The sequence below is a fragment of the Anabrus simplex genome, chromosome 5, assembly GCF_040414725.1.
Source record: "Anabrus simplex isolate iqAnaSimp1 chromosome 5, ASM4041472v1, whole genome shotgun sequence".
NCBI classification, from domain to species: domain Eukaryota; kingdom Metazoa; phylum Arthropoda; class Insecta; order Orthoptera; family Tettigoniidae; genus Anabrus; species Anabrus simplex.
Genome location: NC_090269.1, coordinates 198,329,120 through 198,341,435, shown reverse-complemented (window position 1 = coordinate 198,341,435; position 12,316 = coordinate 198,329,120). Strand labels below are relative to the sequence as shown.

Here is a 12,316-nt window from a genome sequence, read left to right as displayed (position 1 = left end):
AAGCTCTACTACTAATCTTTCCAGCTCTCGTCCCCGGGGGCAAGGCGTCTAAGAGCCCCAGATGGGGTGATGGGCATTAAAATCACCCATTAAGAGGAAGAGAGGTGGAAGCTGATCTACAAGATCAGTGACATTTATGTTAAGAGGCTGCCCTGGTGGAAAATAAATGTTACACACTGTTGCTATGACAGGCAGCGGTACCCGCACCGCAATTGCTTCCAGTGGGGTCCTTAGAAGAAACTCTTCGAATTAAGTATCAGAATCGACAAAAACACCCACGCCACCGGACACCCGGTGGGCATAATATCATTCTGTCGAGTATAGTCTGAAAATTCTCAAGACTGTATGATGACCAGGTCTGAAGTTTGTCTCCTGAATACAGACTATACTCACTGCGTACTCACTAATGAGCTGACGTAGCTCAGCAAGATGCCTGTCATAACCGTTACAATTCCACTGTAACAGTGCCATAGTGTGGACTGTAAAAGGACTGTTAGGTTAAGAGCGACAAGATGCTCGTAAGCCTAAACACTATCAAGATCTACATACGTAGATGTAGATGACAGCGCAAAGTCCGTCCCGTCATTGACAGACGGCGGGGAGGACGCCCAGAACTTCGACACTTTTTCGGGGTGGGAAGTTCCCCTACGAGGAGAGCGCACAGGTTTTGGAGCAAGAGTACCTGCTGGCACAGTCTCATACCCTCCAGATGGAGGGCATGATTTCTCTTTTGCAGGGGAAGTGCGAGAGCGCCCGGCAAGGGCGCTCTTCTTCGCCGCGTTCTTTTCTGGTTAGATGGGCTGCGAGGTGGTTTCCCAGCCCTGGTCGATGATGCCGCCTCCGCCGGCTAGGGAACGGCTTTCGCCGAACCCTTAGGTGGGGGGAGACTTAGCCTTCCCCCCTTGCTGTGCTGGTTCAGAATTGCCAGCCGGCACATACTTCTGGTTTGTCGAAGGTGGGGTGGTCCGCCCGTTTGAGCTTTTCCTCTTTGCAACCTTGCTCTGAGGAGCAACAGTTGCCTTCGGCGCAGCGATCAGCACAGGTAACGATGTCATAAATGACAAACTTGGAAGAATCTGAGCTATCATGCTATAGTCGAGTGTAGGGGCAGGTGTATTCGTGGAATTAAACTTACGGCGCGCTTCCTGGTAGGAAAGACCATCCAGGGTCTTGATCTCCTGGATCATCTTCTCACTCAGATACATCGGACAGTTCCGATCCCGAGGAGAATGAAAACCAGAGCAGTTGGTGCACTTTTATGGAATTGTGCACTGCTCCGAGCCGTGAGCTACTCGCCCACATGTACCACATACAGACAGATTTGAACGAGATACCGTATGTCCGAATCGCTGGCATTGATAGCACCGCATAGGAAGCGGGATGTACGGCCTCACATCGCAACGATAAGTTGTTACTTTGACTTTCTCTGGTAACATTGACAACTTAAAAGAGACAATGAATGCACCAGTGGTCATGTCTTCACCGCTGACCCTGCGCGTAATGCGCCGGACGTGTCACGCCACGATTCTTCATGTCTTCCATCAACTCGTCGTCAGTGTTCAAAATAAAGTCGCGGTGAAAGATGACTCCGCGAACCAGATTCAAGGACTTGTGCTCCTCCACTTTGATGGGGATTTCGCCAAAGTGGTCGCACTTAAGCAACTGATCAGCATGCAGTGCTGTACGAGTCTTCAAAAGCAAACTACTGTTGCGCATTTTCTTGAGGTCAAGTTCGACGTAGACGCCTTCAATGTGTCTACTAAAAGGGATCGACTTTACCAGCTTAACATCATGCCCATCGGTTCTCGTAGCGACCAGAAACCTAGGGAAGCTGGATCCCATTCTTTCATGCTGCAAATGTTCCCAAGGAGTTGAACCTCTCAGGGACGCAAATGTTAAAGACTTCGGTGGGGGACCACCTTGAGAGGGGCGAGTTTGTTTCGAAGCTATGCCCGAAATCATCTTCCCCGAATGCCACCCACTCCGATCACGGGTCTCTGTAGCCGAAGCAAGCAGCTAAGGCAATACCCACCTGGTCATAGCAGGTACTGCCCGGGGTCCGATGTTGGACGATGCCTAATACGGGATGACTGAGGCAATGAGCACTAGGACTCCCTTCCTCCAGTCACCTGCAATAGCATGTACCCCATAGCATGCACAGAGCACTAAATATAGAGAAAAAAAGAGTAAATAACAATATGTCCTTCTGGCATTCGGCTGTGCGGAGACCTGTGTTGTCAGGCGGATACTACTGCCAAGGTACATGGCGCTCCTATCTGCAAGATCCCCGGGTGGTCAATTGCGGGCTTTTGGGCGTAATCGCACACGTAAGAAGCCCATCTCCGAGCACCATACACATCAAAAATTTTAAAATTGTCTACAACTGACCCTCGGAAAAATAATAAAAAATAAAGAGGGCACCATGGCCGCAAGATCCTTTAAGTCGCCTTCTGCGACAGGCAGGGATTACCTGTGGATGTATTCATCCTCTCCCATCCACAGGAGGTCTAAAACGTTATACCAAACCGCAATCCATGTCCGCACTTAGGTTGCCCCTTTCAGTCGCCTCTTACGACAGGCAGGGGATACCGTGGGTGTATTCTGCATGTGCGTCCCCCATCCGCAGGGGGTAGTGTTATCCAGGACCTCATGCAAAGATCACTTAACCTTGTGGAGAACTCGTGTCGGGAAGAACAACTATCAATCAGGCCGAAGAAGATAACTCTGGTCCCTTTTACAAGGAGGAGGAAATTAGAGGGAAAGAGATCACTGAAGCTCTTTGGGCAAGATATATATATGGAAGAACAGGCACTGCACCTAGGTGTAGTATTAGACAAAAATCGAACACGGAATCCACATATAGAAAGGAACATAACCCGGGCCAAGAACTTGCTGTATGCATGTAAAAGAGCTGTCGGAAAGACATGGGGCCTAAGACCATCAATGGTAATGTGGATATATACAATGATCAGTACACCATTGACGGCCTATGCCGCAATCATCTGGTGGCAAAAAGTAAGCCAAGGGAAAGTCGGCAGTCGATTGGATAGCCTAAGGAGAATGGCATGCATAGCCATAACTGGGGCTATGAGAATTACGCCGAGAGAAGCCTTGAATGCTTTACTAGACCTCCCATCACTATGCAATTTCATAAAAGGACAGCCTAGAATGAGTTCATATAGATTGGCACAATCGAAGTGCTGGAATGCACGAAGACCCAATCAAGGACACTAAAATTAACAGAGTAATAACAGAGGAAGTTCTACACATGCCTTCTGATCATATTATACCAAAGTACAACTTTGAAAAACCATCTGAGACCCAGATAATTAAAAAGGAAGACTGGGATATCAACAAATGCAATACTGAAAAGAAGATATAGTGTGGTGGACTGATGGCTCAAAGAGTGGGGATAGCACAGGAGAAAATCTGAAAATGAACTATAGGATTAAGAACATTTTTATGGACAGTCAAGCGGCCATTAAGGCACTAGAAACAGTCCGGATAATATCCAGAATTGTCTGGTATTGCCATTCACTTCTCCTGAAGCTCTCAAAGTACAACATTGTCAAAATAATATGGGTACCAGGGCATGCAGGTATAGAAGGAAATGAAAAGGCAGATAAACTAGCCAGGAAAGGGGCAGAAAGACATTTTGTAGGCCCAGAACCTGTATGCAGGATTTCCTATGGACAAGCCCAACACTACATAGGAAAATGGGTACAAAAGAAACAAATCTGCCACCTGGGCGACTGCCCTAAATGCAGATCAGTACTGATTGATTGATTGAAATGCAGAACTGGAAAAATACTCCAGGATGCAGGTTTGCAAAGGAACTGATAAAAGGACCAAACAAGAAGCATACTAAAGAACTGTTGAAACTCAGCAGAGAAAATATAAGATGGGTAGTAGGACTGTTGACAGGACACTGCCATCTGAAAAAACACCTACTCAGAATTGGAGTAATAAGAGACAATATATGTAGGAAATGCAATGAAGCAGAGGAATCAGCTGAACACACACTTTTCAAATGTGAGGCGCTGGGTAGAATCAGACTCTCCACTCTAGGACTACCAGGTGAAGAGAGAGAAAAAATCCAAGAAGACCCAATAAGAACAACCTGCAGCTTTGTGAAGGGAGCAGGTATATCTAGGTGGGAATGAAGGAAAAACATGGTAGCAAAAGATCTTAGAGATCGACACTAATTAGGAACTAATATTTAGAGGCCCCAGGAAGAAGAAGAAGAAGAAGAAGAAGAAGGAGGAGAAGGAGAAGAAGCCGAAGAAGACGAAGAAGAAGAAGAAGCCGAAGAAGACGAAGAAGAAGAAGAAGAAGAAGAAGAAGAACTGTTCCTGCTGTAGTGAAATTTATAACAGAGTTGTAAAATTTTGAAGTTGATCATTGCTATTTAAGGTTCCATTCCATTGTAAGTTTTTCCTTACATCGTATCTTGTCAGCTGTTCTTGCTGTAGTGGACGTGTCCATGTTTCTTTTCTCTGTTAATGTTTAATTTGTTGTTCTTGTGTAGTTTGCTAAGCTGACTGTTTTATATCTTTGTTATTTTGGGGACATAACTCCTGAGTTAATTTTCATTTCCTAGTTCTTTTATTATCTACCCCCCCCCCCCAATGTTTTTATTGGGTTTTACCTATAGTATGGCCCTCGACTCAAGTTGAGAGACTGACTGCAAAATTATTTCCATTAACTGATCATGGGCTTCAAGTCCCTTAATCAAGTTGTTTCATATGAACCGTTCAGAAATCGTTCCTCAATTACCACTTAACAATTTTAAATATTTTTAAAAAATTGGTATTTTAAACTAATGTTAATCTGACATACACGTAAAGCACAGACCTCCCTTCAGTTTTTACTATGAAGAAAGTCTTCATAACTAATTATTATGTAGTGCAAATACTTCCCTCTCCTTATTCACAATTTTAATAAATAATAATAATAATAATAATAATAATAATAATAATAATAATAATAATAATAATAATAATAATATTTTAAAAGAAGAAAGGAGAATCCTGAGGAAAATTCTCGGCCCCCGAAAAACAGAAGATGGATATAGACTGAGGTTACGCAGGGAGACAGAAGAGCATTCCAACATTGCAGCAGACATCCGTGAAAGACGTCAAATTCTATGGGCATGTCCACAGATTGCCGGCAAGTAGACTGACACACAAGATTCTCACCTACATAGAACATCTAAAAAATATTCCATGGGTACTAGAAGTGAAGAAGGATCTGGAAAAACCCCAGATAACTCCAAATGACACCGCGGACAGAAACCTTTATAGGAAAAAAATTAATGGATGGAAAGTGCAACCAGAGAACGAAGTGAAAAGGAAGACTGGAGCAAAGTGGACAGAAGAACGAAAAAGGATCCACGGAGAAAGGATGAGAGCTGTTTGGCAACTCAGAAAACAGAATCGTTAGAGCTTTGCGTGATCCATTGGGTCCATACGCACATAATAATAATAATAATAATAATAATAATAATAATAATAATAATAATAATAATAATTGTTACAGTGTTTTTGTGGAACAGAGAGGTGAAAGAAGGTGCTGGTTTGAATGGGTCTATCTACCATAGTCAAAGATTAATTTAAAACTTTAAAATAAAGGTTATATATCTTTTCAGATATTAAAATTTAACAAACAACAAGATTTCAGGTGCAGAGGTAGTTTTGTACAAAACAGAAAAACCTAGAAAGGGTTAGTTACAATTTGAACTCCCTATTTACAGAAGTCCCTACATCACTAATGTTGCGTTTAGACAGATAGTAAAGGAGACTAATCTCCCAATTTGTTTTACAGGAAATTTAAGTCACAATTTTCAAGAGCAATTTGCTCCAAAGGTTTTAAGTTATGGCCTTCTGAAGGCACCATTCAATATTCACACAAATATATTTGACATTTGAAGAAAGGAGCCTCAATGCTCTACAATTCTACCAAGTAAACTATGCTCCCAAACCCTTACAGCCTACTCAAGGCAACCTTTAACTTTTGCAATTGGGATTAGAGCATTTTTGCTCAATAAAATTACACTTTCAGGCCTCTCTAGGCACAACCTACAATTTACAAGACCATATCAATTGCTTTTTAAGTTTACACAGGGGTATCGAGTACCCATTTTACCGGGCCTTCGTTGAAAATAACAGGTTCAATTACTGGCCCAAAAATCAAAAGGTATGGAGGCGGAAACTTGCGCTCCTTGAAAACCAAGATTAAAACCCTACTTGGGCTGGTGGCCCGACAATACAGAGGCTAATCCTAAACTGCCGAGGTGACTAGATGGAGGAAATTTAAATTACAAGGCTACATACAGAAACCAGTTACAAAAACATAGTCATCTCAAATACAAGTTGATAGGAAACTAGAGAGGGTGTCGCACTCTCTATTCCCGAATTTCAGTTAAGCACACTTGATTTACTCAAACTTTTACATGAGAAGAAAGAAAAGTTTACATATTAGAAAATTTACGGTTACATTATTAAAGATAGGGAAACTTTCCCTCGAGTCGGCTTGCGGAGATAACTACTAAGTTAGAAAGATGGTGACCATTACCTTAGCTGATGTTCTGCCTGCCAATGCACAAGGCCCCCGCCTCCTCTCTTAGGACACACACTCAATAACACGACGATCAGTAAGACAAGTTAACTCAATAAGGAGTCAGCTTTTGTACCCGAGAGGAAGCTTCGAGAAGGCTCTGGACTTAGACCAGACACACCCTCTCATATTTATTGGACAGTCAAAAGGTTACAAGAAGCCTATGATTGGCAGAAAAATAAATACATAAATTTTTTGATTGGCCAGACTCCAAAGGTGGCGGGATGAGTAAGAAGTGTTGCAAACCTTGAAGTATCAAAAACAAAGAAAGTCAATTCAGTTCATGAAACGTATAAAGACAAAATTTCTTTAAATTTCTGGTTGTTCCACTTTGCACCAGAGTGCCTGACATCAGTTCTTTAATAAAGAAGTCCAAACTTCTTGAAATAGTTGTTGCAAACTGTGATACACCAAAAAAAATCCAGTCAGTTTAGGAAACCTTAAAATAACACATTACTCTGTAACATTAGAAGTGACATCTGTTGATCAACATCCCAACTTCTTGCACTAGTAGTTTCAATTTTTATGTGATAGATAGCATTCTTCAAGGCGCTTCATTTAAATGCACGGGGTTGAGGTGAACCTCCCTGTACAATAATAATAATAATAATAATAATAATAATAATAATAATAATATAATAATAATTGTTACGGGGACCCATGGAGCAGAAAGAGTTTAAAGAAGGTGCCGGGGTGAATGGATCTATCTACAATATCAAAGGTGAATTAAAACTTTAACACAAGGTTTTTTTTTTTTTTTTTTTTTTTCTTCAGAATTTCAAACTTAATTTTTCGTAACAATGAAACAACAGGTACAATGACAATCTTGAAACAAGTCTAGGAACAGACGAGGTTAGTGAACTTTACAGATCCTGGGCTTCAAGCCCTTTGCTTTACAATTCTTGAGCTCCTCGCTCAAATTTACAAAAGAGCACAAATTTCTTCAAGGGCAGAAAACCCCTAATTCAAGAGCACTTGCTCCCCAAAATACAATAGCTCGCCTTCCAGAGGCACTCTTTACAATTACAAAACTTGAAAGAGCTAAGAGGCTCTCAGTTTTTCAAGCCTACTCAAGGCAACATCAATTTATAATAACTGGCCTCTCAAGGCACAACTTACAATTTAAAAAATGATTGTATACAGGGGTATTTAATACCCAACCTACGGAGCCTTCATGGAAAAGAACAGGCTAATTAACTGGCCCGAACACAAAAGGAATGGTGGAGTACACTGTGCTCCAAGATAATGAAAACTTAAAAACTTACAGGGCTCTAAGCCAAAGAAACACGGGCTATTCCCAAACTACTGAGGTGACTTGTATAGATATTACTTTAACACATTACAGAAGGAAAAACAGTTACAAAATGTAGTCACCTCAAACCAAGATGAGGGGAGCTCGAGAGGGTAATTCACTCTCTATCCCCGATTTAAAGTTAAAGCTTCATGAAATTTTTACATTAGCCGGAAGAAGATTTACATTTTAGAAAGGTTTGTTACATAACTAAAGATTCGGACCTTTCCCTCGGATTAAACTGCGGAGGTAGTAAGAAAAAATGAGTTATGTGGCCATTACCTTATAGATGGTCTAGCTTCCGACAAAAGAGGCCGCCCGCCTCCTGCTTAAACACACATACTCAGTAAGACGACGGTCAATTGGCAAGGGAGAGAGAAAACCCGCAGCTTATAAACCCTAAGGGAAGGTTCGAGATCATTCAAGAATAATCAAGACACACCCTCTTAATTTAATTGGTTAATCTCAAAGTTACACTCAGAATCGAACAAGAAGCCTGTGATTGGTTGAAAATTAATTACAGAAATTCTTGATTGGCTAAATTCAAAACTGGCGGAAGGAAAAGGAAGTGTTGCCAATCCAAAAATAAATGAACATAGATCAGTTATGTTCAACCTAGAATACAAAACTTCTTTAAGTTATAAGTTCTTTCACCTTGCACCAGAGTGCATGATCATAGTTCTTTGTAGCGTCATCTGTAGAAGAATGTCCAAAATGCTTGATGAATGGCAAACAAAACAAGGAGAAATTCACTCAGTTTAGGAAACTTCACAACAAAACAATTAGTATTTCAGTGGTGACATCATCTGATTAAAATTCAAAGTTCGTGTAGTTTCAGTTTCACCTTTAGATCGATAGGGGAGTTCTTAAAGGCAGTTATTTTGAATGTACGGAGTAGAGGTGTACCTCCCGGTACAATAACAACAATAACGATGATGATGATGATGATGATGATGATAATAATAATAATAATAATAATAATAATAATAATAATAATAATTTGCTTTACGTTCCACTAACTACTGTTTTCACAGACATCGAGGTGCCAGAATTTAGTTCCGCAGGAGTTCTTTTATGTGCCAGTAAAACTGCCGATATAAGGCTGATGTATTTGAGCAGTTCCAAATACCACCGGACTGAACCAGGATTGAACCTGACAAGTTGGGGTCAGAAGACCAGCGTCTCAACCGTCTGAGAAACTCAGCCTGCCAAAATAAATTTACCTGAATCCTGATTAATATATTTTGTGAATGAAAATACAAGTTGTTATTCAGTAGGTTTTGGGCAACCCCACTCATTGTGGTTAAATGTAATCTCGGTATTCAATTAAATATTTTGAATCCTGACCTGTGATGTGCGCTTCCAAGTGGAGTCTATTGGGAACACAATTTTTTTTGGGCGGGACGTTTTCTTAAAGGTAAGTTATGTTTATTTGTGACTGATTGTGTCTCATCTAGATTAAAACTTATAACATGAGTTTATGTTGAGTTAAACACTTTGTTTAAACTTAATTTTTTTACTATGGTTGCAAAATATGAAGAGCTAAAATAAATTTGTACCAAATCAAGGGCAACATGGATAAAATGGGAGATAGACTGGAAGAAAATCCATGAAGAGCAACTGTTTATGGCAAGGAAGAAATGTTCAGTAACTGAGTGGCTATATTATACACATCATTCCCATTGCACCTATTAAATTTAGAAATATTGCTGTAGGCTATTAGTTATGAATAAGACAAAGAAAATTAAATTACCAAGCAAACAAATAATAAATACTGCAAATCTTGATGCATGTAGGATGCAAACAACTTATTCCAATATACACCATCACCTCACCTTTTTTTTGCTGTCATCTGCCTTGTTGTCATTAAGTACAGGTGTGCGTTGCTCAGGAACAAAGGAGAAAACATAATCATCAGTGCCACCCCAACATTTCAATGCTTGATCCGATGGGACAACATCCTTCAAGGAGCTCTTATTTACGAATTTTATTTTCTGCACAGCTTTCGCAGGCAGCCAAGACTTTATTATTTTAAAAGCAGCTGAAATCATAACATAGTGGTAAAAATATACTGAGATGATAAATATAACAACTGACAAGACATAGCCAACTAAACTCACTTTAGTTGATACAGCTGAACCTGACTTATACGTATACCAAAGGGAAGAGAAAAAACTACTTGTAACTCAGAATTACTTAGAAATCAGACTTATGCAATAATCACATATTTACTGAAAAACCAATGGAATAGGCCTACATATGTAAATCTTGCAAATAATAAATACATTAAGACAAAAATTATTATTTTGAACTTGGTCCAGCCTTAAAGGAATCAGATAGTTTGGCTTGTTTCACTTTTCTTGCATTAAGAGTATAAACCTCCTTTTGCAAACTTATTAATAAATTCAAAACTTTTTCACTACAACTTTTCGCATTTATGTAATGCCTACACACATAGATTGCACTTAACACTTCACTCAGTTCAGGTGTTTCAAGATTCAAGTCCTTAATCTCTATCTCCATCACTGTCACTATTGCTTGTAGCTGGTCCATCACCACCGCGTTGTTGGCATACATCAGCAATAATCTCTTCATCCGGTAGTTCTCCACCTACAGCAAGATTATCATAGAAATGCACAAAAGCATCGAATTCTACACCCTCCGGTAGCGTTAGTTCATTGCCAGACAAAACTTCGTCCCCATAACCATCATTAGAGGCAGTCTTTTCTAGTAAGACACTAGCTTTGCGGGAACAGTTGCTGATTGAGGAGGATGACACTTGCTTCCAGGCAGACGAAATAAAGTCCATGGCTTGCAGCAAATTAATGGAGAAAGGTTCATTTCCTGCATCACTCAATGTTATTAAATGTTGAACCAGCATTTTTCTATAATGCACTTTGAAATTTGCAATGATGCCCAAATCAAGCGGTTGTAGAACACTGGTACAGTTAGGAGGGAAAAATTCCACTCGAACATTCTCCAGAACGATTTGAGGTGGATGTGCTGCACATCGATCGATCAGAAGAAGGATCATCTTCTGTTTCTTTTTCATTTTAACTAGCAGTTTCCCGCTGGCGCCGCCCGCGATGTATTTTAAGTATGGTGTTCTTCGTTACTATCCTCACGGATGTATTTGCAAAGTTTCAAGTTAATGAAATAAAGCACAAGATCTGCTGTGGTAGTAGAATGTAATATTATGTCAATAAAACACTTGAAAATACATCACACAAACAAACTGAATTAAACGGTCCTTCGACAACACTATGCGCCGAACTGTTAAAAAGTCCTTCAAAGATCTTCGTCATGGAGACAAAAGGTACTCATAACTTTTCTCAGAATCTACCAATTTAAGTAGTTATTACCTCAAAACAAAGCACTTGATCCACTGAGTGTTTTTAGATGGAAACGAACTGCGTACCTCAATTAGAACGAAAGGTATGATTGCTTAAATGAGAAAAAATGTTGAAGAAATGAGACGTCAAATTGAATATGCACTCATAACTTTCCTCAGAATTAACCAATTTGAATAGTTAAGAGCTAAACTCAAAGAACATGATCCACTGAGTGTTCTTAGGTGAAAACAAACTCTGTACCTCAATTAGAACCAAAGATATGATTGCTTCAAAGAGACAAAAAATTGAAAAATCAAATAATTTGAGGAAGGCGAAGTTAAGTGGTTTATAGTACCTGATGACAAATCTGTGCATGAATACCTTTCAGTTTAAAAAAAAATGAAGGAAATCAACCGGATGGAATGGCCGGACTGACTGACTTCAGTTTACATATTTTTTAAAAATATATAGATGTCTAGGTTCTTCAACCACTGTTCCATTAGAAGCATAGTCATCCAAGAATTTCTTTTGGACTCGTATTCTGTACGTTTTGCTTTTGCACCCTTAAAACACCTCGGATTCTTCGATTTTCCTATCACAAGTGAAGGAAGTTTGTCAGATCCATCCTAATTGGTGGCGAGAAGTACTGCTACACGAATTTTACGTTCCTCCCCTCCATGGCATAAGTCACCTTTTTCAGCTAATGTTTTATTAGGAAGGAGATTGTAGAATAGGCCGGTCTCATCACAATTGTGGATGTTTGGAGGCTGATAATTGCTTATGATACCCGGCAGAACCTCTTCTTTCCAGCGTTGCACCATGACGTCTTCCCCAGCTTTTGAGTCACCGCAAATTGTTCTCCCTGCGATTCCATGACGATCTTTAAATCCTTGCAACCATCCTGATGAAGCCTTGAAATCAGCAGTGATACTCATCATTTTAGTTAAATCTATCGCCTTTGCCTTCAGCATGTCGCCACTAATTGATAGAGCTGCAGCCCGCTTTTGCTGGAACCATGTGAAAAGTGCTTTCTCCAAATCTACGTACCTTCCTTCTTGTTGACGGCTGCACTTTGCTG

At 40.2% G+C, this 12,316-nt stretch overlaps 1 protein-coding gene across 1 annotated transcript in view; it reads right to left on the bottom strand.

Annotated features, from left to right (window-relative positions):
* LOC136873911 (motile sperm domain-containing protein 2) overlaps positions 1-12,316 on the bottom strand; it is a 234,990-nt gene that overhangs the window by 121,102 nt on the left and 101,572 nt on the right. The window contains exon 5 of the mRNA XM_067147242.2: positions 9,742-9,947. Within this exon, the coding sequence (XP_067003343.2) occupies positions 9,742-9,947 (206 nt within the window). The remainder of the gene's footprint in view (positions 1-9,741; positions 9,948-12,316) is intronic.